Source organism: Thunnus albacares, chromosome 15 (assembly GCF_914725855.1).
Source record: "Thunnus albacares chromosome 15, fThuAlb1.1, whole genome shotgun sequence".
In the NCBI taxonomy this organism is placed as follows: domain Eukaryota; kingdom Metazoa; phylum Chordata; class Actinopteri; order Scombriformes; family Scombridae; genus Thunnus; species Thunnus albacares.
This window is the reverse complement of record NC_058120.1, coordinates 27,842,034-27,869,458: the sequence shown is the minus strand read 5'-3', so window position 1 is coordinate 27,869,458 and position 27,425 is coordinate 27,842,034. Positions and strand designations below refer to the sequence as shown.

General features: G+C 39.5%; 2 protein-coding genes across 2 annotated transcripts; one reads left to right on the top strand and one right to left on the bottom strand.

Moving 5' to 3' along the window:
* Positions 1 to 125: 125 nt before the first annotated feature.
* On the top strand, positions 126 to 5,341 carry LOC122997848. Its single transcript, XM_044374132.1, has 4 exons — positions 126 to 1,429; positions 1,917 to 2,114; positions 3,054 to 3,264; positions 4,213 to 5,341. Exons 1-4 carry the CDS (start codon positions 724 to 726, stop codon positions 4,463 to 4,465), a joined length of 1,368 nt encoding a protein of 455 aa, XP_044230067.1. The 5' UTR covers positions 126 to 723; the 3' UTR covers positions 4,466 to 5,341.
* A 5,281-nt stretch (positions 5,342 to 10,622) lies between these two features.
* Positions 10,623 to 26,065, bottom strand: LOC122997846. The gene is made up of 19 exons (XM_044374130.1): positions 25,832 to 26,065; positions 24,683 to 24,806; positions 23,253 to 23,389; positions 22,963 to 23,132; positions 21,913 to 22,105; positions 19,981 to 20,243; positions 19,817 to 19,902; positions 19,647 to 19,708; positions 19,230 to 19,468; positions 17,811 to 18,000; positions 17,599 to 17,640; positions 17,260 to 17,380; positions 16,489 to 16,630; positions 16,000 to 16,155; positions 15,499 to 15,637; positions 14,102 to 14,730; positions 13,169 to 13,286; positions 11,748 to 11,817; positions 10,623 to 11,042 (listed from the first exon to the last, which is right to left on the bottom strand). Exons 2-19 carry the CDS (start codon positions 24,804 to 24,806, stop codon positions 10,714 to 10,716), a joined length of 3,210 nt encoding a protein of 1,069 aa, XP_044230065.1. The 5' UTR covers positions 25,832 to 26,065; the 3' UTR covers positions 10,623 to 10,713.
* Between the last annotated feature and the right edge of the window lie 1,360 nt (positions 26,066 to 27,425).

Genomic DNA, 27,425 nt, shown 5'->3' with positions numbered 1-27,425 from the left:
AGACATAAATAACTGTTTACATATCATATAAATTGTGATTTACTAGATTTTTTTGCTGGCAAACTTACAAATTCAAAAGGGTGTGAAGGGTAGATGGTGGACACAGGAGAGAGGAAACTGTGTCCACTAAACAAAACACTGAAAATAGCAGGAAAACATCAGACAGGCTTGTGTGAGGAAGAGGAGTCAGTGGAGCACGTAGAGAGAGATGGTGAGGAATAATCTGAGAGAATTAGGGGTGCAGGAACTCAGATTAGGGATGCAGGTTTTTTATATGATATGATGGATAACACGGAATGGGTGCTACGGTGGCCGACATGGGTAAATTTTATATTAGGACTAGGATGTAACATGGAGGATAAAATGTAGTTGAGGGTGTCTGTGAAGGGTATTTTTCTACTTTTTGAAGGGGTTTAGATTGTAAATCTGTTGTCTGATCGTCACTCCGGAGCAGAAGGTGGCGGTAAGCGCCAATAAACTGGATGCAAACCGCCGTATTATTATTAGAAGAAGAAGAAGTTGAAACGTCGGCGTCATCAACGGCGCGACGGCTCCAAAAACAGAGCGGCAGTGAGGCGTAAACATTAGCAAACTTTGTAAATAACAACAGGTTTAAATAACAGTGATAAATACAGTCTGCAGAGGGAGTTTACAGGTTATTTGCACACAGCGGAAGCGCCTGTAAGTTGGGTGTTAGTGTGCTGGAGCGGCAGCGGGGATCTGATGGAGGAGCTGCCGCAGCTGCCGCCTGAACTTTGGGTTTATGTGTTCAGCTTCCTGAGCACCGAGGAGCGGCACGGGGTCCGCAGCTGCTGCCGCTCCCTGAAGGAGCTCATCGACCATCCGCCTCTGTGGAGGGAGCACACGGTGCTGCTGTCCAACCTCCGCCGCTACACCTACGGCTTCTGGGACACGCTGAACCGCCGCAGGCTGACCCGGGTAGCGGTGCGGCACCTGCGGCGCAAAGAGTGGCGGCGGCTCGTTACGTTCCTGCCGTCGCTCACCGCAGTCGTGTTCGTGGACGGCGGCCGGCAGTATAAGCAGAAGTACCTGGACAACCTTGCGCGGTTCCCCGAGCTGAAGGACCTCGGGGTGCGGAACGCCACCTGGGACGAGCCCATGCTAAGTCCGGGTCTGACCGAGCAGCTGCGGGACCGGTTGACGCACCTGAGCGTGTGTAACGTGCGGCTGCCGTGCACGGTGCAGTTCATCCGCGCCGTGTCGCACCTGGTCAACCTGCGGCACCTGCTCTTCCATCAGCAGGGGGAGGGCTACGGGCTGGACACGGTGCGGCCGGTGCCCCGAGAGGTTTTCCACCACCTGCTGCTGAACCTGAAGAAGCTCAGACACCTGTCCTGGGGGATGAGGGGGGAGCCGCGGGAACCGCTGCCCGACGACTACATGAGCCCCCCGGACCCGGAGCAGCCAGGTCAGCCGGTACACCTGCCTGTCCTCCTGTCTGTCTTTCTTTCGTTACCTCAGGGACCAAACTAGCAGTTTTCCATATTTTAGCCCAGAGATAGATTGATAAAGAGCTGAAACGACTAATCAGTTGATTATTTTTCTGCTGATTGACTAACTGATTAATTGTTTAAATGGAAAGGTTCACAATTTTTGAGCTGCGGTGGAAGTATAGTAACAAAAAGAGGGACTTTGGCACAAGATATGTACTTGATTTGACTCATTTGGACGCCGAAGCTGAAGCTAACTATCGAAAGATGACTTCAGATATATATTTGGCATTTCTATGATGTAATTTCAGATAAATACTCTGATTCAAACATCTGTGATATGTTCACATCATCTGATAATACATTCAACCTTCAGATATAAATCACAGTTTTCTTCTGTAATAAACATATAAGTCGAGCTTTGAAAAACCTCCGTCTCCTCCTCCTCCTTCTTCGGTTCCTCAGGAACGTACGGCGGCCCAGCGCTGACCAGTCTGGAGCTGGTGGATTACCCAGAAACCATCCTGCCCGAGAACGCTCTGAGGAGCCTGACCTCGCTCAGGTCGCTCACCGTCCGCTACAGGTACATCAGAGAGGGTCTGGAGTGTCGCCTCGGGTCCTGGCTGAGTCCTCTGAACCAGCTGGAAACTCTCACCATCATCGGTCAGTCAGTCAGTGTTTACTTTGATGTGTGTGTTTGTTTTATTTATTTATTTATTTTTTACAAGACCACTTTCTGTTGAATCGAATAATTTGTGCTGAAAAACAGAATAAGAGAGAGTTTTCCAGCTGTTGGTCTGATTATGAGGACTCATGTGTATAATAGAGGGCGACTGCTCTCTAATATTTAATCATTTTATTGGTGTATTGACGTTTCAAGCTCACTTTGTCACTTTTTTGAGGCAAGTTTAACACAAATATCAGATGAAGCCTTAAATATGTATGTATATCATTACTAAAAGTTAAAAAGTTCACCTGGAGCCCATCACAAATAAAGCTAGTTTTGTCGTAAATTAATCTGTCAATAATTGTTTCTATTAGCCAATTAATTATTTAGTCTATAAACTGTCAGAAATGTGTGAAAACGTCCAACACAGTGTTTTACAGTCGATGAGTCTACACATGTTTTCTGACCAACAGTTCAAAACTCAAAGATGTTCAGTTTACAATGAAAAAAACATCAAAGCTGGAACCAGCAAATCTTTTTCTTGATTAAACGACTGTTGTTTTGTCTCTAATCACTGACAACATTCAGCTGTTGAAAATAAGCAGAAATATGCATTTTAATATTAATATTTTGTGCGTTTTATAACAGGAAAGGAGTTGTTGGTGGTTTCTTAGCAGCTAGCATGAACTGGTGCTAATCATTGACCTCATGAAACACCTTAGATGTAATTATACTAGTAGTGCATTATGAGAACAAAGGCAGTTTAAGATGGAGATGTCCTGTATTTATGTCTCTGTTCCTTTTAAAAATGTTTTCTTTTAAATTTGTTTCTTTTTTTTAAAGTTATAATGCATTATGTAAAGGCTTGGATTGTCCCTGCGTATGAAACGTGCTACATATAAACGTTCCTCTCTTGTTGTATCGTGTCCTCTCAGGTGGAAACTCTCTCGCTGCGTACACGACCACCATCCCGTCCAGTGTGACCAGGCTGACGCTGCGTGTCGCCATCACACTGAAGGACATGGACTCCATCGCGCCTAAAGTCCCGGCGCTCGAGCACCTGGACATCGAGCAGAACCGCTCCAGCGGCAGCCTCTGCAGACGAATCCCCATGTTGTTTCCTCAACTCAGGACGCTCAGGATACGGTGAGCAGGATGGGGGGAAAAAAGGGGAATTTATCAGAGACTCTTCAGCTCCTCTCGGCTTTACGGAGCTTTATAGGGAGTTTCAGCTCGTTGTTTATCTGTCCGGCTGCAACTTCACTGTTTTGGTTCACTCTCAGCGCTCTTGTAGCGTCGCTTTGGGCTCTAAAATGCCGCTGTACACTACCTGCTCAGCACCAAACGGCAAACAGCTAGCTAACTGGTGAACATATTAGAGCATTTAGCAGCTAAAGAGCCAGGTATTTCCCTCAGAAGTTGGTAGAGAGCAGAAACAGAGCTAAAAGAGAGTGAATATTGGACTTATATTCACCAGGCGGACAGAAACACGACTCTAAATGGTATAAATTCACTGGTTCCACATTCTCAAATTAAGATTTTCTACTTTTCTTAGTCTTATATATTTAATAAATTGAATATCTTTGGATTTTAGACTTTCGGTTCAACAAAAGATTCTTCGATCTTAATCAAGAATCGTTAGTTGCAGTCCTGGTGTGTTGTTCAGGTTTATACATATCTGTAGAGCTGCAACTAACAATTATTTTCATTATTAATATGTTGATTATTTTCTCAGTTAAATTATTCGTTTTTTGATCTTTTTAAAATGTCAGAAAATAGTGAAAACGGTTGATCACTGTCTCTTAAAGCCCGAGATGCAACCTAAAATGTTTTGTTTTGTCCAGAACTCAAAGAAATTCAGTTTACTGTCACAGACGACTAGAAAAACCAGAAAATATTCACATTTTAAGAAGCTGGAACCAGAGAATTTGATCATTTTTGATCTTAAAAATGACTCAAAACGATTAATCAATTATCAAAATAGTCAGCGTGAAAGTGTGTCAAAGTGTGTTTTCTCAGCTGTTGTGCTTCCTCAGATCAGTTCTTGTTGTGTTCATGCAATTAAAATCTTCCTCTCTCTCTCTCGTCTCTCAGCTTTTTCCGTCGGGAGCCGGAGAAAGACCTGCTAAGCCTCCACCGGCTGCGTCACCTGGTGCAGCTGGAGCTGCTGGTGGAGCGTTCGTTCATCCTGAGGGACTACCTGAACGGTCACCCCTGGCCCAGCCCCGGCGTTCAGGAGCTGATCAACCAGCTGCGAGAGCTGTCCGAAAACAGAATCAACGTCATCACTACGATGCGCCAGAGAAACCCGCTACGAGAGTGTGACTGCGTGTGGGAGGGGGACTGAGGGAGGGAGGGAGTCCGACTGTACACCGGGAAAGTATTTATTTCCTCCTGAAGTGAGAAGAGGACGGAGTCACGAGTCGGGAACAGACGTAGAGATTTGTCTGTTGTTGATGACAAGCGGTGCCACCTGTTTTCTAAGGGAAAAGGTATCAAGGCAGACGTCTAAATAAGGCGCAGTGAAGGTTTAAAATCCAGAATCTTATAAAAGATCCTGAATAAATTATTATTGGATGTTAAACCTGAGACTCGACTTCCAGGTTTTGCTACGGAAGTAAGAAAACGTCATTCGAAAACACTTTTCTAAGTAAAAATGCAGCATGGGGGAAGCAGAACCTTCCTCTGCAGTATCTCACGTGACTCGCTTCATGTGTTTAGGTAAAGATGGGAGCATCTAATATCGTAGTTTATTCAATATTTGTGTTTTAGCTACTGTTAACAAAGATTGTTCCCAGTAAGTCCTAGAGGTTCGCGGGCTAAACGTCACGGCTCGACGGAGGAGACGAGTCCATGAGCGAGTTCAGACACATGTGTAATAACAGCAGGACGGAGAAGAGCGAACGCTGTACAAGTCAGAGAGAAAGCGTCAGAGTTTTACAGATGCAGATTAATCTAAATCACGACGACGGAAGCGGCCGCTTTGTTTATTTTTGTTACAATCAGGAAGGTTTCAACCGCTGCCGTAGTGGAGCTGAGTTGTCTTAGAATATAGAAAGTAACAGATGAAAGAAAGACAGGAAGTGATGCCATAACTCTCTAGAAGACTGATTGAAGAACTTTTGGCATGAAACTTCCTGAAGATGAAGGAATGTGTGCAAGCGACGCCACGTTTCAGGGTGCGTGTGAGGAGTTCGGTTACCAGGTGGGTGACAAACAAACAGAGGAGGTTCGGTTGCTAATAATAACAATAAAAAAAAACATTAACAGAGCTGGTGGTAAAATGCAAAATCTTATGATATTAAGATATGATATTATTCTGCCAAGTCTGTTCTGCTAGATGCTGCTAAATTCTACAAACTGCACCTTTACTGCTGATTGAAGGGAAAAAAGGCAAAATGTAATTACTTTGTGAATTAAACTAGTATTTCTGTTTTTAAAAAGGGCAACTGAGAGCAGCAGAGCAGCGAGTGTCAAGTGTTGTCGGGCTGCAGCTAACAAGTATTTTCATTATTGATTAATCTGTTGATTGTTTCCTCGATTAGTAGATTAGTAAATGGAAAGCTAAAAAATATGGGGGAAAAAAAGTTGCATTTGCAGTTTCTCAGAGCGCACTGTGAAGTTTTTATGGCTGCAACAAATGATTCAGTTTTGTTTTGTTTGTTTTTTTAGATCAATTGATTAGTTATATGGTTTATAAAATGATAGAAAACGGTTAAATTTGTTTATCATTGTTTCCTAAAGTCTAAGATGACGTCCTTAAATATCCTAATTAGTCCCATCCAGTAGTCCAAAACCTAAAGATATTCAGTTTACTGTCATAGAAGACTAAAGAAACCACAAAACATTGGTAGAATTTTGCCATTTTGGTAATTAATTTTCTTCCCGTTGACTAATTGATTAACCCTTGCAGCTCTAGAGGTTTTCAGTTTGCTTGTTTTGCTTGACTAACTGTCTAAAACCTTTTAAAATATTCATTTAACTGTCAAATTATCAGCAAATTATCACATTTTGAGAAGCTGGAACCAAAGAACATTTGACATTTCTGCTTGAAAAAAATTACTGAAACAATTAATCGATTATCAAAACAGTTGCTGATCATTTTTTTCTGTTGTGTTGTTGCACTAATGGAATTATTTCTGTGGAAATTAACTTTACACTGAATGTATCAAGAGAACGAGTCGACATGTTTTGAGTCTCTGTTGACTGGTTTTCTCTGCCAGAAAGACTTTTATTTTTCTACGTGGTTTAAATCAACATCTATAGACAACGATTCTGTCTATAAATGCACTTGTTGATACATAAATGTGTTTAAAGTCCCTCAACGTTTGGTCTACATTATGTCGTCCAGTGGAATATTTGAGCTTCATTAATCAGCATCTTGATTCTACTTCAGTTAATTCTACTTTAGCTTAATTTATAAATATAAATACCTGATTTGCTTGTTGGTGAAAAAGGTTCAATCTATGCAGTTTAGTGTCAGAAACTGTTACATTAAAGGTGACGTGAAGCTGAATAAAGTTGCATCACATCTCGTAGTTTTGTGTTTCATTTACAAATACATTAACTGTTTTAATTTAGCCTTTTTTTTCTTTTACAGGTTACTGTTACTTTGTTCTTTATACTATTTAATAATCTGTTAAATTTATTCTCTTGTAGACGTTTTGTGAAATTACACCACTGATCATCTCTGCTTGTTTCCTTCCCATCGTGTCGGAGACGAATCACATGATCAGACAAATGTTGACTGAATGGTTGTTTAGAAGTTGACTAATTAATTAAAAGTGACTCTAATCATGAATGTCTTTTGGTATTTTGTGTTTTTCTGTCTTTGGAAACAGTTGAGAGCAGATTTATCAGATTTCCAGAGAAGCCAGATGCTCGTTATTGACCCAGTCATTTATTCTGGTTACATCCCAGTTCTCTTGTTTGACCAGGAAGTCGTTCTGGTCCTACACGCTTGGCGGGGGAGGGTGAGGGGTATTCAGTTGTTTGCAATCTCCAACCTCACCGCTAGATAACCACTAATATGGAGCTTTTTCCCTATCTTTATTCAAGAGCGTGGTGTATCAATTCGAGAGCATAATTTATTGATTTGAATGAAGATGTTATAAAAATGATGATTACACTGTGTATGGGTGTTACTGTTTTATGTAGATCATGATGAATTGTTTCTGTCTTGTACTGCAACTCTGTAACATCAGCAGACTTTATCAGCTGAGGTTAAAGGAAGTTCAGTGTTATATTTGTAAAGAGGAAGATGAAGAAATTAAAGTTCGTTGTGAGAAAGGGTGAGCAAGTCATCTGGGGGTCAGTTGGGCAAGATGGCTCCTGGATAGGAGAACTGAAAACAGACATGATGTTATCTATAAGTCTGTATTTACTAGATTAAGAAAAGAACTGTGATTAAAACCCTGTTATAAGCTCCACTGGGAGCCTTTTTCTTTGTTGCATTGTGAAACGCTCCTTCTTGTGCAAGAAAATAACTTCTGTTAAATTTGATACTTTGGCTCCGGTCTCTATTGTTTAACGGTCATTAAGAGGATTTTTTTTTTTTTTTAACAAAAGACTTGAAAGAAGAGAACAGATTTATCAGAATAACTGTCAGACAACACTGCTGTTATATGTAATAATTCAATAAAGTCACACATTTCAACAAATAGTTATTTAATATCAAGTTGTTTCTCCCAGCTATACAATATAAACAATATGAACATAAGATAAAGTCTTCAAGGCTATTAAACAACACTGTTGGTTTTATTCAACACAGTACGGCTCTCATTTTAAAGGACAAGTTCACAGTTTTTCAAGTGTGTCTTAAAACAGCCGTCAGGTGTCCGTATGAACAGTGAAAGAGGTTTTCCTCGCTGTAATCATTCCTCCTGTTCATACTGGATATTAAAAGATCCTTCAAATGTGCTTTCAATGCATTTAAAAGTCTCTGTGAAGCTTATATGAGGCTTCAGCAGTCTGAGTTAGTCATATCAAGTGGATATCTGACACATTTACAGTCTTTTTAGCATCAAATTCCCTCTTTGTGTTTCCTCGGACAGTGTTTCCCTGTTGAGCTGCAGGTGGAAGTATAGTAACAAAAAGAGGAACTTTGGCACTAAAAAGACTGTAACGTTGAAAGATATCTTCTTGATTTGACTCATTGGATGCTGAAGCTTCATATTAGCTTCAGATAAACTTTTAAATACATTTTTTTGCACAGAAGGAGGACTGTGGATTTTGTCCCTCATCACTTCCATTGTAAGGTCATTATGAAGGGATCTTCTAATGGTCAGTATGAACAGGAGAAATGATTACGGCAAGAAAAACAGCTTTAATGTTCATTTGGGCTCCTGACTGTTGGTTTAAGACAGACTTGAAAAACTGTGAATCTGTCCTTTAAGTTTCTTTTTGTCAGACTTCTGTTTTGAGAAAATTGTTAACAAATCCCATGAAAAGACCCAAAAAACACACAATAGATTAATCTCTTTCTTCTATTTTGGCTCAATCCCAAACACAACAAATGTGGGTTCATTTCACCACTGAAAATGGTCCCGAACAGACGCACTATTTCCTCATGTTTGTTTGTTAAAAACTACAGCGGCCAGCTGTTTTAAAAAGTTACTGAACGTTTTTAAAAAATGAAATTATTCAGCATATTTGTAAGCTGATCTTCAGTAACGACTTCGGACCAAATTAAGAAAAAAAAAAGAGCCAAAAAATACTCTTAAAAAAAAAAAAAAAGTATTAAGAGATGGTCTAATACATTGTTGATTTTGGTCTTTTCTTGGGATTTTTTGACAATAAAAAAAATACTGAATAACGCCAGCCTTACCGTTTTAAGTGTGTAACACATTAACTGTGGCAGAAGCTTCAGTCAGTCTGGTTTAAAGTGCTTCTGTAAATACTTTGGAGTCATCACTGAAAACGTGCACGTTGTTACGTTCACGTTACATCATTTAAATTTAGACTAGAAAAATTGTTTTGTGAGCAAAGTGCAAAGATTAAATTTACTCATGACCACCTTAAAGGATAGGTTCAGTTCAGTTCAGATAGGTTTATTCAAGTCTGTCTTTATACAGTACCGACGTGCCCATATATACGTGGAAGTGAGTCTTGGTTTCTGTAACAATTCCTATTCTCCATACCGACCCTGAAGATATTTTATCTGAACGTTACTACACTGTAAGAAATGAGGGAGAAAAATCCACAACCTTCGTTCCAAAGTCCAGCTGAAGCTGCTTCAGCTGTGTCAGTTAGATAAACTGATTCAGTATCTTCTAAAGTTTTTAGCTTGTTGAGAACAAAATTCCCTCTTTTTGTTTGCCTGAACGTTCCTCGCTCAGCTGTGGCGGAGGGATGCGTTCGGCTTTTCCTACACAAGACGTGCTTCAAAGTAGCTGAAGTATTTTTACAGTCTGTGTTTCTTGACAGTAACAACCCGCTCCAACTATTTGACTGTTTTTGTGCATGTGTGACATCTCAGCTCTCCTTGTCCTCTAGACCTCCTGGATTTGATAATAAGACATGAATATACTTTAGTCTCAGTTCATCTGATGCGTTCTGAGAGGAACAAGTGACGAGCAAATATGTTCCTGTTGTTATGTTTCCTTTAAGAGATGCTGAAAGGAGCGAATTGTGGTTATGACATGTGACATGTTTTGTAACATGTGAAGAGAAAGATGGCTACACGTGACTACTATAATGTATCCCTCCCAGAAAAACAAAAAGTTGGAAGTTTGTACTGAAGAGACTTTGGAAGATACCAGAGTTGTCTCTCATCATGCATGGCAGGGTGATGTGTATTCTCATCTATATTCCTCTGTATTTATCTAGTTAGATATATTTCATTCTTACCCACTAAACATCATTACTTTTTCTTTCTTTCTTCAACACAGCCTCCTACGAGAAATATTCATGTCTCCACCCGGTTACTGCAGTTAAAATCAAGCGAACCTGCAGAACAGCCGCCCCACATTAAACTGATATAACTAACAGCCTACATGAGTCTCATATCTTAACTGTAAGAATCATGTTTTAATGCTGTTGTACCTCATTTGTGATGTTAAAAAACATCAGATTTCCACTTTCCATGTTTACAACCTGTCATGTTTCATGCTCTGTTTATTTACATGGCTAAAATAAAAAAAAGAAGGCAGCGGTTTGACTGACAAAAAGCGAGTCGACTCAGAGGCTTCTCGACTGATGCACCAACTCGGAGACTTTTAGGGGGCGGCTCCAGAAGATACCGACTCGATTTAGCCGACTCAGACAGCTGAAGCGTCGTATTATCTTCAGCTGAACTTTGGATTTTGCCCTTCATTTCTTACAGTGTTGTCTGGTTCAGAGAGAACAGCTTCAGGGTCAGTATGGAGAGCAGCAAACGACCAAGACTCATTTCCACGTACGTAAATGCATGTTCGTATTGTATTAAGACAGACTTAAACACAAAAACAAAGTTAGTTCAAGTCCAGGCCAGAGAGGATCATGATGAACTAGTTAATTAACCGAAGTGTAGATCTACTTATTTGGAGAAGTTCTTTATGAAACCGCTCATCCTGAGAACCTTTTTGCTTCCATCCTGACATGAAGTTCAGATGTAGCTCAGAACTCCAGCAGGATTGTCAGCGGTTCCAGCGAGTTGAGGGCGATCTCTTGTTTCTGGCCGTAGACTCCCTGCTCCACCTTCACGCCCGCCTTGGTGCACTTCGCCGAGCCGGACATGAACTCCTTGCAGGCGGACACCAGGTTCGAGAAGAGCTGGGCGCCCCACCACAGCTCACAGCCACCCTTGAACTGCATCCGTCTCTTGGAAACCGGCTCCCCGAGCAGGGAGTCCTGGGGGATTAATAAAACGCTCCCGGGAAGGTCGAGGATGGACACAGTGTGTCCGGAGTCTTTTCGGAAAAATTTCGTGGTCATCAGACTGTTGGCTGTTGAGGAGATGATGCACTTATCAAAAACAAGTTACAAAAAGCTTTACAAAGACATAAAAACCCCAAAACACCAGAAAAAACTGGTATAAAATAATTAAATACGTTTAAAAATAATTAAAAACAAACATAATTACACTAAAACACAGAGCGAAAATGTTTAAAACAACAACAATTCAGGAAAATGTAACTCTAAAATAATGCTTGCCTGATCTTTACTTCATTTTGACTTTTGTCAGTTTTCACTGCTTAGACAGCGAAAATGCAGACTCCCATTAATATTAAATTAATTTATGAAGAATTAAATAAAGAAATGTATTTAACAAGTACCAGAAATGTGATGTGGAGATGAATGAAGGTCAGATAATCTGCATGCATTCATAAAAGCTAAGAAAATGTTGAATTTAACTTCTAGAGAAGTAGATTTTTATCTCTTAAAAGATTCATCAACTGGTTGTTTTTTATGTTCTTGTTTGATTAAAAACAATTTATTTCTTAATAATTTTACAAGTCTATAAAAATCATGAGTGAGATCTCTTGCACTCATGCAAAAAACACACATTTTCCTTCACTAAATTACATCTAAATATCAGTTTGCATGCTTGTATCTGGAAATAAGATAATCCTGTTATGATGTCCGAGGAATATTAACCAAATTAAAACATTTGGCTGCAGTCAGGTCCGCAGAGTAAAAACACATCTTACCCATTTCACATGTGACATCCTCAGTGGCTCCGTGGAGGAAGCAAACATACACAACAATTCCCTCCTGGATCTGAGGACAGGAAAGATCTGCTGTTTACGTTAAATACAGAGACACTGTTGCTGCATCATGAACAGAATTATTACACCGCTAACTGAAGCTGTGATAAATGTTGGGAAAGTTGTGCATCTTAAATGTTTATTGTGACAAAACCAACATGAGATGCTATATACTGTATATGCACCTGGATCACATATATACATAAAAGGTGTTTGTATGTTCCAACTTCTCCAAATTAATGTAAAGTATAATACTAAACTGAAGAGGTGTAATTATACACACATCACTCAGGTGCACGGCTATTAAAAAACAGAATAAATAAAGTAAAATACTTTTAAAAATCTGCATAATATTTTTGTCAGACTTACAGTAGCATGTTAGCAACTAGATATTAACATGCAAACATTTAGCCTGTAGCAGGCATGTTAGTGAGCCAGCATGCTCATGGCTCACATGCTAATATTTCATGTGTAAAGTTTTCAGTGTTAGCTGCTAAAAATGCTCATTTAGTATTTAGTAATGTAACAATAATTTAACAATTAATCATTTGTTCATCTGATGGGAACAGTGCACATTAATCAACACCAACATTTTAACAATATCAATGTAAATGTGCCAAAGTTAGCTTAACAGCTAATTTTCACCCGTAGTCCCAACATGACTAAAAATTGACAAATGGATAAAACATTTCATACACAGTAGATTTGCAATCAAAACTGGAGAAAATGTATCGCAGCTCTTTGTTCTAACAGTCTTTAACAAACACATTCAGACGTTAGAGTCCATTAATAAGAAACGTACATATCTGAGTAGATTTAAACTTTATTTTAACTGTGGTTTTAAAAATTGTGAATTTAGCATTCAGCATTTAGCCTATTTCCTACTGTACCAAATTTCATTGTAATCCATCCAATATTTGCTGACATATTTGGACAGATAGACGGCGTTCCCCAGTGCAGATGCATCCTTGGATCTGTTTTAGATATAATTAAGACACTGTGGCAACTTCTGCTGTTGGCTGGTCAGCGGTGCTCTTATAATTCACCTCACTGCTGGTTTTACTCTAAGGCCAGTGTTTCTTTCTCTCCCTCCTGGCACTTGGTAATGTTACAGCTTTGGTCCCTCTTCAGTTCTTTTCTTTATTTTGACCCTCATGCACCTCAAAACATTCACACACCATCTTCACACACTTCATGTTCTTTTGTAGTTTTGTTATGGATTTCATAAATCTAATTTTGCTTAATAAATTTCTTTGTTTAACTTTTGAAAACGGTGTCTCTCCCTCTTCGTCATGGCCTTACGAGCCAGGTTGTGACAACACTTGAACAAAAGAATGAACAAACAGACAAACGAACACTCCCACCTCGGCCCACTGAGCGTCGGCCCCGTCCAGCGCTGGTTTGATCTTGACCTTGGCTTGACTGCACTGCTGGATGACCGTCCGGGCCTGCAGCTTCCTGGGCCTCCGCAAGGAAGCAGAGCTGCTCACACAAACATATACAAGTGCTTTAAAATGCAGTAACACCACCGCTGCTACTAATATTACTAAAGCCCCATTTAGACAGGATTTATGTCTCCAGGGAAGGTGGGGAGTAATAATTACTGCTGCAATAACCGGCTGCTTTTCAGTGAACTCGCTGCTTCACCTGAACTTTAAATCCTGTAATTTATGTGATGCTGCTTCTCCTTCTACTACAAAAATGTTTTTAGCAAATCTGATAGATGAAAACACCAACATATCAGCCTATTTGGGAACCACTATAATGACAGACCATCAGGAGAACAAGACCCCATAAAAGCTCATCAAACGTGCTGTTGTAATGTCAGCTACAGGCGGGTACTGTTGTTCTGTTTCAGACCCGTTTTTAGCCGATATTTGTTTAAATTTTGGCAAATCGTCTCCGTTAAAAGTCTGTTGAATTAGCAGTTCCTGTTTGCAGTGCAGCCATGGATGTACAGACAACTATCACTGGATTACTTTGATGTCTAAATGGATTTATGGAGGTTTATTGGCGATGGAAATCTGAGATATTGAAATCCTCAGGAAGTGTAATGATATCAACATGCTTCACGTCTGTGTGTTTAGATTTGACGGAGCTGTGACCTCGAGAAACAACTTTTGACTCTTCTTCACCTCACTTATTATCTCCCCCTGTAATGTTCACTCCATCCTATCAGGGCTTAGACACGTTAATTAACTAAAACAGAACTAAAAAGAAGAAAAATACGACCAAAAAAGTACATTTTAACATCTTAAAACCAACATCACAGTAGTCAGTAGTACTTTGTGTCGTACCTGTGCACCTCAGGAGGGGGTTTGGCTGTCTTTGCCGGAGAAGAGCCAGCGATGGTGAAGACGGGCCAGGGTTTGGTGCTCGGGGCCACCACAGGCTCCAGGCCACAGCTGGGGCCCTTCTTAGCCGAAGAGTCTGCCTCCAGCTCCCTCCTCCTCTTCACCGGCCGCTGAATGACGCTGCAATGGCTCCGGGGTTGTGACGATATTTGCGACTGCATCTTTGGAAGCTGAGACTTGTTTGTGGCTTGTGGAAGTTTCTGCTGTGTTTTGGGCTCAGCTGCAGGATGCGGTTCGGTGAGAGGTTTGGTGGCGCTGCCCTCCAGCCCCTCAGGCTGAATCTGAGAGCAGCTCGTTTCCTCCTGCTCCTGAGGTTGTTTCTGCTCCTCCGGCTGAGGTTTCACCTGAACCCGGATGCCGCTTTGGATCTGTGGCTGAACTTTTGAGCTGTTTGTCTGCGTCTGGACTTCAGACTGTGGAGGGTTGACTCTATTGACAGACCAGATCCTGGTCACAAAGGAGTTGTTCGGAGTTCTGGGTTGCAGGTTGATGGGAGTTCTTAGATGAAGGAGGATGGGAATTCTGGGCTCGGGGTTAATGGGAGTTACAGGCTGGGGGGACAAAGGTTTCTCCTGGGAGACAGGTGTTTGTTTAAAGACAGAAGAAGAAGAAGAAGAAGGTATTTGTTCATTGACCTTATGCAACCTGCCCTTTTCTTTGTTTGCTCCAAAGTCACGTGTTTTATTGGTTCACACAGATTGTTATACATTTGTTAAAGTTAGAAACACACTTTGCAGTTAAGTTATGTTTGCTGTTCATACTGGATATTAAAAGATCCTTCAAATGTGCTTTCAATGGAAGTGATGGAGGCCAAAATCCACAGTTTGTCCACACAGTCATTTAAAAGTAGATGTGAAGCTTATATTCAGCTTCAGCAGTCTGAATTAGTCATATCAAGTGGATATCTGACACATTTACAGTCTTTTTAGCATCAAATTCCCTCTTTGTGTTTCCTCGGACAGTGTTTCCCTGTTGAGCTGCAGGTGGAAGTATAGTAACAAAAAGAGGAACTTTGGCACTAAAAACACTGTAACGTTGAAAGATATCTACTTGATTTGACTCATTTGGACGCTGAAGCTTCATATTAGCTTCAGATAAACTTTTAAATACATTTTTTGCACAGAAGGAGGACTGTGGATTTTGTCCGCCATCACTTCCATTGTAAGGTCATTATGAAGGGATCTTCTAATGGTCAGTATGAGCAGGAGGAATGATTACAGCAAGAAAAACAGGTTTCTAGCTTACAACTAACTCAATATAATTGACATATTATAGATAAAGTGTAAGATAGTGTGTGTGTCTGTGTGTGTTGTTCTGCTGGCTGAAGCTGAGAAACCCACCACTCTGTCCTCTGAATTCATCGCCGGCTGCCTCTCTGTGTCACCGTCACTCCCTCCGCCTTCATCATCATCACCGCCATCGTTCTCATCTTTGTCATCATCATCGTCGTCGTCGTCGTCATCATCATCGTCCCTCTCACTGTAAAGACGCAGGGTGAGAGTGGTGAGAGGCTGCACACACGGTGCTGCTGTTGTTACCAGTATTACTACTATTTCTGCTAACGTTAGGGCTGCAACTGACAATTATTTTCACGATCAATTTATCTGCCGATCTCTATATTATTAAATGCATTTACATTTATTTAGAGGCCATGTTTTCTTCTGGCTAACAGTCCAAAAACTTCAGATATTTAAAAAAAACAGTAAATTATCACACATGAGAAGCTTGAACCAGAAAATGTTTATTCGTTTACCGATACTGCTCCTACTAACAACACCGTCATATGTCCCTGTTGTTTTTGACTTTTCACAATTCACTCAATGATAAAAAAAACCACACACCTGTCGACGTAATGGTGTATCTGTGGTGATCCCAGCGCCTCCTCTGACCCTCCCGCTTCCGTTTGGTCGTTTGGTTTCTTCCTCTTCCTCCTGCTGCACTGCGAGCAGCTGTTGATCCACTGAACCACGTCAGGTCTCATGGTTTTCCAGAAGTACCTGTCAGAGATCAGGAGCTGGTTATTATAGAAACAACGTCATGACACTGAAGAAGAAGTTAAAATGTGCTAAAGAGAAACAGATACCTGACAGACTTTGCTCATAGTGAAAGAAAATAAAGTATGTTTTAACCTAAACAAGAATTAAAAACCTACATTATTAAAAGCTTTATCTGTTTAGTCTTTGCTTTCATAACCTTTAACAATGAGTCAAAAAAAACAACAGGATGGTAAAAAAGATTTCTGAGATTTTCATGTGTTTTTTTACCCAACAAATACGTCAAACCCAGATCTAATTCTGGCATCTTTAGTGACAGAGAAGATCCCCTCTCACCTCTCATTGAGCAGTCTGAGACACTTGTTGACATCAAGGTGGTTCAGCTCGTTGTGATAGTCCATCAGGGCGGTTTCGACCTGCTGTCTGCTCCTCAGAACCAAACGCACCCGATCTCCCCGCATCATGTGGAGCTTGTCGTCTAGGAAAACCAGGGGGACAGGCTGGAAGTTCACTTTACTGTTACCGTGAAAGGATCTAGTTGTTTCTTTTTACACTGTGGTACAAGTTGTAGTTGTGGTTTTGCTTTACAGGATTATAGTGTTTCTATTTCTGGCTGGATCTGCTGCTGTTTAATTTTCTGTATAGGTGTTTTTATTTATTATTTTCATATATACTGTATATTTCTTTGCTTTGATGTCCTTGACTGTTCATTGTCATCAGTGTGTTCCTGTGACCTGTGTGTTAATGTCTGTGTGCAAACCAGATATCCTCTGGGATAATAATAAAGTTGAAGTAGAAGGTTTGTATCACACAAACAGAAAGAGGATAAACATCACAGTTGTGAACATATAGTTTGTATTTCTGACCTCTTAGAGATAAGAGACTCTTATCTACATACTAAGAAGGAATAAAAGAGTTAAGCTACTTTTTCAACAAAGCCCCGGGAAATGCAATTTTATGTCATCATGTGTAGCATTTGAACTGGTGGTGAGATGACAATAAAAAGTCCTTGTATCCACCAATGAAAAACATACTTTTAGCACAGCTTTACTTCCATTACTTTGGCATTTATTCAGAGTTTGCTGGGGGATTAAAGCTTATACGAACCTTTGATTGCAAACTTCTTGCAGAACCTCCTGAACGTGTTCTTCTCTACGTAGCTCAGTCCAGGAGGATATTTGCGTTTGCTGAGGTAGAGCTCCACAGCGTCGTACTTGGCGAAATAGGCCTGCTCACACAGGAACAGATGAGAAAACAGTACGTGCAATACTCAGTACAGCTACTATGCTTTCATTAGAGACTATAAGCAAGTAAACGGTTGAAGTGGCATTTCAATTTTGATTGGATTTCCACCTCCGGAGGCTCAGGAATCATTTTGTGATCTTTTTTGTGCTGCAGCATGTAATATTTTGTCAAACTCCTGATGTTCACCCACTCAGAACATACCTCCTCCACCACAGCGGGCTGGTTTGGACCTCTGGACTGAGTCTGTGTGGAAAAAAAACAAAACTCAAACTCCCGTTTTTCTGTTTGTTTGACTGTTGACTTTATTTACAGACACAAAATACAAATAAAGCTGAGTTGTACTGCACCACTACTGCCACTGACTGTTTACATATTCACATACTGAAGGATCAGATATCGAGTATAAATCTTACCGCTGAGTCGCTGTGGACCAGGAGTGACGGCACAGCGTCCGGGTGGATGGTGACCTTATCCCCGCTGCGGTCGAAGCAGTCCTCCGTGAAATGGGTCGAACACACGGACGAGCGGAGCCGAGGATGCCAGTTGTGACGGCCGACAACCTTCAACCACTGAGCGAGCAGCGTCGCGTTGTGAAGAGGAAACCTGGAGGTAAAGATGGATGGAGTTAAGTATCACAGATGAAGTTATATTAAGTAATACAACACATAAACACTTTTGTCTTCACTGAGATAAAGATGGTTAAAGAGTAAATCCTGAAAATTTCTCTTATGGTGAATTTTGTAAACTATAAGCAATAAGCATGTTTTCGACACTACATTTACATGTGCAGGTTTATAATAACATAAATCACAAAGGCAAATAATAACTGAATCATTATTGAACTGAATAATGATAAGATATACAGTCTGTAGTATGAATAGCTCCACTCAACCTGGTCAAGGGCTTTTTCAGCATCACAGGATTATTTAGTAGATTATTTAGAATTAGAATAAAATGGTGGCTAAATTAGCTGCAGTCATAGCTGGAGCTAATTTAGCTTAGTTTGGAGCAGAAACTGCTTACAGCATTGAAATAAAAACGATTTATTAAAATGTTTTAAAGTAGATTTCAGTAAAAAATGTAAAACATTCAAGCTAAAAACATTTGAGACAAATTTACTACAATGACAAAGAATTAGATGATCATGTTTTTCTTTTCTTTATCAGATTTTAATTATTTTTGATGGGAGTTTAGTATCATGTTGAAAACGGTGAGGAGAAAAGAGATTTGGACTTTGGATGATAAAAGCACATTATTGCCTAATTGTCATGTTTACACATTAAAGACAATTTAAACTTTTTACTTTTTGCTACAGAACAGAGATATGTTTGGTTTGTGGATGTAGCGAGGAAGCAGCGGTTGGTTAGCCAAACAGCTAAGGCTAACGGTACACTACACAAACATTCACCAAACAAATCACAAAAGTCATTACAAATAAATAATCAAACACAAAATGCATATCCAAGTATGTACCCTATGATTTATGAGAATAAGAGGAAGGCTAGCCGTTATTTGACAAGTAAAACCTGATTTTTCACACATGAAAGATGGAGTCTCAAAGTTAACGTTGCTTAACTTTTTCCCCATAAATAAAAACTGTTGCAGAATACAAAAAAAAAAAAAATCAAATAGAATAAAAAGTTGCTTCTACAGCACATAAAGACACTGAATACTCACAAAATTTAGAAAAGTTATGGATCATAATTTTAATCTCTGTGCTCATTTAGCTTTTAATCATTAATAAATCCAACTGACTCTGTGTTTAGACGTCTAGTTATTGAGATGAATGTATTATCTGCTTGTTGGAAGACTCTGTAGACATGGAGTCATACTTATGGAAGGTCAGGCCCAGGCCTCTCTCCACCGGCCCGCAGCAGTTGGTGCAGTTGTAGACGCTGCAGCGGAGCCATTTCCTCTTGGTCCTGTTGAGGCAGATGTGGCAGCTGGAGATCCAGCGGGCCAGGTCTCGGGTCATGCTGCTCCAGTAGAAGTGCTTACTGATCTCACGCTGGCAGATTCCCTGACCGTAGTGACCCTGGTTGTCGTGGAACTGCTGCAGGATGGAGTTTACCTGGGATCAAACGGCAGCACGGTTGTCATTGGACTAACACATCTGACAATTTATCCTTCCAGACAGACTGTAGACAGCTGTGAGATCATAAAAATACATTAGACCAGCACACTTTTAGGTTCTGTAGCGGCGCGATGCTTAAAGAAGTTCAATTTGAACTTTAGTGAATCATCCAAACCTCGTCTCTGCTGCGTGGCACCCTGAGAGGTGGAGAGACTCGCGTGTACATCAGCACTCCATCTAAAACAGAAGAGAAATGTTTACAAGTTATTCCTAAATACATTTCAGCTTAATTAGATACTATGATTTGGGTTTATTGAGGATTAAAGGAGGTGAATAAAACCTCACCTATCAGTCCAAAGCGCTTGGCCATCCTCTTCAGAGCACCTCTGCTTTTCTTGCTTTGCATCGGTAAGATCCTGTGGCTCAGATACCTGCAAAATACGAACATTTTAACACATGCTCACCTAAGTGAAAAGATGCAGCATGTTAAATGTAAATATAAGTAAAACCTGGCGATCTGGTTGTAAGCCGCGAAGCTCGGCTCGATGACAGTCTTCCTCCTCTTGTCCTCCTTCACTGTCTGGATCGTCCTGGAGTCTGAATCGGTAGCCGGGAGGCAGTACTGGTGTTCCTGCAGTTCCACGGGTGTTTCAGAGTGATCGAAGGGCGGTTCAGACGGCTCTGTGGTTTCTGCGGCAGCTGCTGCTGCCGAGGAGAGGAGGTCTTCAAGAGTGTTGGAATGAAGGAAGTCCTCGTCTGATGGGACACGTACCTGAAAACCAAGAGAAGCAGATCAGAACCCCGTCCTAGAGTGAGAAGATGCACTGAAAAGATAAAAACTCTTGACCTGCTGTGGTGATGCATTATGAAAATCTCACTCATAATAGGACACATAAAAGGACATCATGCTATTAATAAAGATCTGTCATCCTTTAAAACTCTTTACAAACACAAATTTGGGATTTAATTGAAACTGGTGGCCAAAATATAAACCAGGGGTCAGCAATGAGTTCAACAAAGGGCCAGTTTTTTTTAGCACAATTTACAAGGGGGCCAACATTTTACATGCACAGTGAAAACACAACCCAAAAGGTTTTTAATATGTTTAGTTTGTTTATTTCTTTTAATTCATTTAAGAATAAACTTGATTTATAAAACAGGTTTAGGGTTGTATCTGAGGGCAGATGTCATCATTTCTATTAGTATGTGACAGCAAACAGATGCTGATTTGGTAAAAAAAATGACTCATAAACATGAACATACATGACATTAGAAATGTAACCGAGTGTCCTGCTTCATTCGTGGTCGAAGGAAAGTACTGTTACTGACACAAATCTGTTCTGGTCAGATCAGCCAAATTATGTAAGTAAGTTTAAAAGAGGTTAACAGGTCATATTTATTTGGATTTACATGAGTCTTGTGTTTACATTGTTATCTACTGTAGAATAATATAAAAGATTTGATGCAATCTATAAAAGGGAAAACTTCAGCTTTCATTATGGGGCCAAATATTTTTGTTGGAGGGCCTATTTTTATATAAACTATGGGATTGTTACATTATCTGGCAGAGTCCTGAGTTTTTATGTTTAGTAACACTGAGGAGATCAATTAAAGGACATTTTGAAATGGTCAAGTCGATTTTATGTGTATAGCCCAATATCACAGATCACAAATGTGTCTCAGGGGGCTTTACAATCTATACAGCAATACAACATCTTCTATCCTTAATCCTTGATTTGGAAAAACTCCCTTAAAAAAACCCTTTAACGGTGAAAAATGGAGGAAACCCAGGAAGATCAAAAGAGGAGGATTCCCTCTCCCAGCACAGAGAGATGTGCAATAGATGTTGTGTGTACAGAACAGACCAAGAAAGTAAAATTATAGAAATACAGCATGGAAAAACAGGATGACAAAATTAAAATGGATCACTCTTCTAACGCTGTAACAGAGTTGTATTAAGTTACCTCTGATGAAAACCCAACATTTCCCACTGCTGCTGCTTCACATCAAAAAAACTGGCCAAACATGACGTTTTTCACTCAGGACACGCAACAAATTTGTCATCAAAAATGCGTCTGTGCAAGCTGGACACCTCCAACTCCTCCGCAAGGTATTCAACTGCGGTTTTGTGAAAAACTATGTGCAGCATGAAATCAGATTCAGTTGTAATTATTATTTACTGACTTCTTCATCAAAACAACATGAGCTTGTTTGGCTGAACTATAAACAGACACACCAGCTGTTCTTCTGTTTAATCTCAAGGAGTGTTTTCTGTTGTATTAAACCACACCAGCTATTACCACGGTAACCATGGAAATCAACCAGGATTTAATGTCTGTGTTTTGTTTTAAATTCTATATCTGATCCTCCCTGAACTTCACCCTCTACTCTAAAATAGACGCCTGTACATGGAGAGGGATATAAAATACATAAATCGTCACCTCGTCCTGCGCTGTCACAGGGATGATGGTGGGTACAGCGTCTGACGTCAGAGTCAGCTGACCCTCCTCCGTCAGCGTGAAGCAGGACGGCTCGAAGTGTCGGGAGCAGAGGCAGGAATTGATGCGCAGCGAGCCTTCGTCCCTCTGAGCCACCGCTAGCCACCTCCGCCGCCGCTCTGCCTCCTTTGGAAACCTGCAGGACAGAGGAAGAAGAAGAAAGTAGTGTTAGAGACTCCTTCACTTGCAAAAACAACATGTTTTAAATATAATTTCCCCTCTTAATTCATGTTCCCAAGAGGATGACTCTTTCATGATAATCTGATTTTTCATCTAGCACCATCTACCGGTCAGAGTTTAAACTTTACTCAACCATTTAACTCCTTTACTGCACTTATATTTATTTATGTACTACACAATTAAGATGCTCTATGTTTTTCTGTGTGCTGTGTGTGTATATTATGAATTGAAATGACAATTAAAAAGACGTGAACTTGAACTTCAGTTCATGACAGCAAACTTATTCCTGACAGGTGCATTTTGGGGAAAATCATCTTCATTGATTGTCAAAAAGTTAAATGTGATCGTGATACCTCCAACATCCACATATGAGGAAATTTCATTATGACATGACTGTTTCCATAGTTCTCTGTGCAATATGCCTTTTGTTTCTTTTTATACTTAAATAGAATAAATACTTTCATGTCTTATTCATTGATTGTTTTTCATTATTTTTGGGGACTTTTCGAATTGCATTCATTGTATTGTATGTCATCTCTCTGGGAAGCACTTTGGTCAACATGTTCTCAAGAAATAAACTGATTTGATATGATTTAGTATCAATTGATAACGCACGTTATTTGCACAGCTGATCTTAAACAAGGCCATAAGTCTGACAGTTTAGACAAACAGCAACCATACAGAAAATAAATCCTTTTGATTGAGGTAATTATCAGACAAAACTTGACACTTTTCTAGTAGTAAAAATATAAGAAAAGTAATTTTTTCACAGTTTTTCCATCCATCAGTCAACTCATGCTTGTGGTTCCTGACCTGTGGAAGCTGAGCTCGGGGTAAACGTAGCTGGAGGAGTCGCAGCCGTAAGCCAGGCAGAACTGGACGGGCGGATCGGGGGGCTCGGCGGGACATCGGCTCTGACAAACAGCACAAGCTTTGATCCAGGTCTTCACCGCCTCCGTCACTCCGACCCAGTAATACATCAGCTGGACAGAGGAGGAGGAAGATGTTGTTTCTAAACAGCACGTTCACCTTCACAGCAGACTTTTATATCTGTATGAGCTAAACTGTTTTGTTCTGTCAGTCACATGATCATCTAAACTCACCATTATCTCCTTTACTGCTCGAACCCGGCCGGCGTGGTTGTTGTTGTCATGGTAACGAGTCAGGATCTCCCTCACTTCCTCGTCGCTCCTGACCACCCTGAGGAGGCGACCTCGATAAGTTCGCCACAGACTGCCATCTAGAGGACACAGAGAGAGGAACGTTACTCTCTATGTTCCAGTTTACTGTCAGTGTGGCCCCCAGTCTATAACAATAATCCATAATAATATTGTTAGGGAAACTATTGCATTAATCATATGAATGTGTGATCACCTATGTATGTGAAATCATATAAACCATGTGTTAAATCTATGTACGGAGGCTGAGTTCAGGTGTGTGTGAAGAAACTTAATAAGCAACAGTTTGTTTTTTTTTTGGAAAGGTCATAGACAGACATCCATCTGTGGAAAGCTAACACAAAGAGAGCATGAACCCCACTCTGAGCGCATGAGAACAGCACATACTGGTAACCAGTGTGGCATTATTTTAACCAGTGTGGAGATTATTGTAAGTTTTAGGGACAAATGACGCGCCAAAACTTGTCCTTGAAGGTTTCAGAACCTGTTGCCACAGCTGAGCACAGCCTTCCTTATCAAATCTTACCAAATAAGTAAACTTGTGTGATCACCTCTTTGGTATAAAATTGATCCTGTAATCTTGTTCACAGCCTCTCAATGTGTTTACATTTACCATTTTGTATTCCAGGATTTTAAATTTCACTTTTCACTTGCAAATTGTAATTTCACAATATCAATTTGTCATTTCAATATCCAATTTCCCCCTCCCGGTGTCCTTTTTCTTGTCAACATTTAATTTAGAACTGCAACGATTAGTCAATTAATCAATTAGTCGACTGACAGCAAATTAATCTGCAACTATTTTGATAGTCTAATAATCGTTTTAGTAATGTTTTAAGCAAATATGGCCAAAAAAAAGCTGTTTTTTGTTTCTCAAATATGATGATTTTATGCTTTTCTTTGTTATACATGATAGTTAACTAAATATCTTTGAGTTGGTCTGATAAAATAAGACATTTAAAGAAATTATAACGGGCATTTTCACCATTTTCTGACATTTTATAGACAAAACTAATCGATTAATTGAGAAAATAATCATCAGATAGCCTGTTTACTCTGGGTCCTAAAACAATAACAACTTATTTGTCATTTTCTCTTTTAATTTTCTTGCATAATTTTCATTTTAGATAAATTAACCACCATGCAAAATGAAAAAACACATAATTTAATTAAAAAATAAGTAGCAATACTATGTTTTTTTGTTACTTTTACCCATCTGAAGTAATTTTTACCATCTTATACGTTACTGTCTATCATCCAGTGACTTCAGATGTTACATTTTCTTCCCATAACAAATGTTTTCTTGTGTTTAAGCAGCATCTGTGTGTCACCTGCCAGTGTAACTGATAAAGTACCTTTATAGATGAAGCGTTTGCTGGCAGCTCTGGTCACTTTCTTTGAGCTTTTTGATGCGTCTACAGGAAACGTTCCCGTCCGCACAAAAAGCTCCACTTTATCCAGGAAGTCAAAACAAGGCATCTGTGAGGAAACAGGTGAAAAACAGCTTTACATCATTAACTTATACACACAACAGGTCATATAATCAGTCAGACTCATGCATGCACTTGTTAATCAATGAATCAATTCATCATTTAGTCTTCAAAATATGAGAAAATACTCTAAAGTCCAAGGTGACGTCTCCAGATTGCTTGCTTTATTAACAATTAGAGCTGGAACGATTAGTCAATTAACGGATTAGTTGACTGACTGAAAAATAATCTGCAACTCTTTAGATGATCAATTAATCTTTTAGCTATTTTTCAGCCAAAAACAACAAACTTTGTAAAGTTGCAGCTTCTCCAATATGATGATTTACTGTTTTTCTTTGTGTTCTGGACTGTTGGTCGGACAAAAACAATATATCTTAAGATGTCATCTTGGGCTTTAGGAAATAGTGATTTAACTACTTTCTGACATCTTCTTACTTGTAACAATTAATTGATAAATCTGGAGACTAATCAATAATGAGAATAATCATTAGCTGAAGCCCTAACTTTATTTACAATGATATAAAACTGAGAAAAGCAACGAATCTTCACATTTGAGAAGCCAGAGACAGCAGATCATTGCTCTTGTTGCTTGATAAACTATTTCATTAACTGATTAACTTTCTGTCTATCGACTAATCAATTCTTTCAGCTCTGAAAATAACTGTTAATAATTTTGGTAATCAATTAATTGTTTGGTATTTACATGAGTAAGAATTCTAAATTTATGAAACTGTTGTTTAGTCAAAATAAACAAATTTGAGTTACATTTAATTACACTGAGCGCTAGTAAATGATGGACATGTCATTATTGTAGACGGCTAAAGTCAATAAGCTTTCGATTAATTGATAAGATAAATGGTTAGATTAATCGATAATGAAAATAATGATTGATTTTCAGTCCATAGTTATAAAGTATCTCAGTAGAAGCAGACTAATACCAGAAAAATAACAATCTCTTGTCATAATACAAATCTATCTGTAGCTAAAGTTTGTCAACAGAAAACCGTTTCCCACCTCAGAACCTCTTTGGTCGGGTCAACACAAATCCTCGTTACACCGCCGGCGACTTTCAACGAATAAACGAGTTTAAACGCGTTATTTTACGACTTAAATAGTCACGCAAATCGTTTATTTTCTGTCACTTCATTAGAATTTACAGATAAAGTGCCTAAAGTAGCAGATTTAAGGGCAAACTAGAGGCTAAATGTGGAGTTTGGTGGCGTGTAGATTTAAGCTAACAGCAGCAACAGCGTGTTTTCCGGTCAGTGGATTTTCAAAATAAAAGTTATATTTTTGTTAATTACATTTAGTTTAGATGAGATGAAAAACGTCTTTTTAACCCTTTTAGATCACATCCTCGGTCATAGTGTGCAATTGTTTAACAATATATGTTTTAAAAAAAACAATTTCTTCATATTCTTGTATCAAAATCCAATCACGTTCTCCTCTTGTGAAACATCCAACTGTAGGAACAAGAAGAAAAACATATTTTGAGAGGAGGGGGGACTTTAAAACAGCAGCAGTTCTCCTCGGTTCACCTGCACACAGTGTTTCAGGTACTTGGCAGGTCGGTTGTTCCTGCATCTTGGAGAAGTTGCCACAGTTCTTCTGTGGATTTTGGCATCTCAGCTGCTTCTGTCTCTTCATGTGATCCCAGACTGAATCCATGATGTTGAGATCAGAGACCATCTGTTACTGAAGATAGTACTTTATGACTCTGGCTGGATGTTTGGGCTCGCTGTCATGCTGCAGAATAATTTTGGGACAATCAGACGCCTCCCTGATAGTATGATGGATAAGAATCTTAACATCTAAAGTGCCTAAAACTTTGTGCCAGTAAAGAGTTTGGACACACTTTCTCATTCATTATTGAGAATTTGGATAACTTTGTGATGACATGTTAAAAATGTCACCTTTCGAATTATTTTCTTTTTTAAAATGACTGAAACTAATGTAAATTTTGTCATTTTTATTCAAAAACGTCTGACAACTCCTACATCACACAGATTGCTCAGAAACATTATACAAATAAATCTGTTGTTGTTAGGTGTTGATTTTTATAAAAACTTTTATTTATAATGTATTTTTCAATTTTTGCTTTTATTTTAGCGGTACATGGAGTAACAGGAAGTTTTGTAGCTGTCACGTGCTGATAACTTGACAGAAGGTCCGCCTTGACGCAGGTTATAAGAGCTGCTGTAACCCAAGCTAACTGAGACTGAATGCTGTTCACTTCCGGTTCCTAAAACACAGCTGGGCGCCTCCTGCTGGCTTGGAGGAGACATTAAATAATTATTGTTACTGTTTTGTGCACCTCCTGTATTAAAAATGTATGAATTTCAAATAATTGTAAGAAGATTTATATTTCCTTCAACTTAAAAGCCTGAATGTTAGCACAGGTTAAATTTGCTAAAAGTGTGTAACTGATTTTCCACATTAACCAACAGGTAAATTCTTAAACACAAGCTGTTATGAAGTCCAAAGGGTCTTGGAACCAAATAAATACATAAATAAAGCATATAGATTGCACATTATTTCTATGGATCATGGTTGCTGCCTGCTGTTGGATCTCTGTAAATTAAAGATCTCTGTAAATTAAAGAGTACAG

Coding starts and splice junctions, on each gene's coding strand:
- LOC122997848 (XM_044374132.1), top strand. CDS start 724: ATGGAGGAGCTGCCGCAGCTGCCGCCTGAACTTTGGGTTTATGTGTTC. Junction 1,430..1,916: donor CCCGGACCCGGAGCAGCCAG/GTCAGCCGGTAC, acceptor TCGGTTCCTCAG/GAACGTACGGCGGCCCAGCG. Junction 2,115..3,053: donor GGAAACTCTCACCATCATCG/GTCAGTCAGTCA, acceptor GTGTCCTCTCAG/GTGGAAACTCTCTCGCTGCG.
- LOC122997846 (XM_044374130.1), bottom strand. CDS start 24,806: ATGCCTTGTTTTGACTTCCTGGATAAAGTGGAGCTTTTTGTGCGGACG. Junction 16,156..16,488: donor CTCAGACTGCTCAATGAGAG/GTGAGAGGGGAT, acceptor GATCTCTGACAG/GTACTTCTGGAAAACCATGA. Junction 14,731..15,498: donor TGAATTCAGAGGACAGAGTG/GTGGGTTTCTCA, acceptor CCTGTCTCCCAG/GAGAAACCTTTGTCCCCCCA.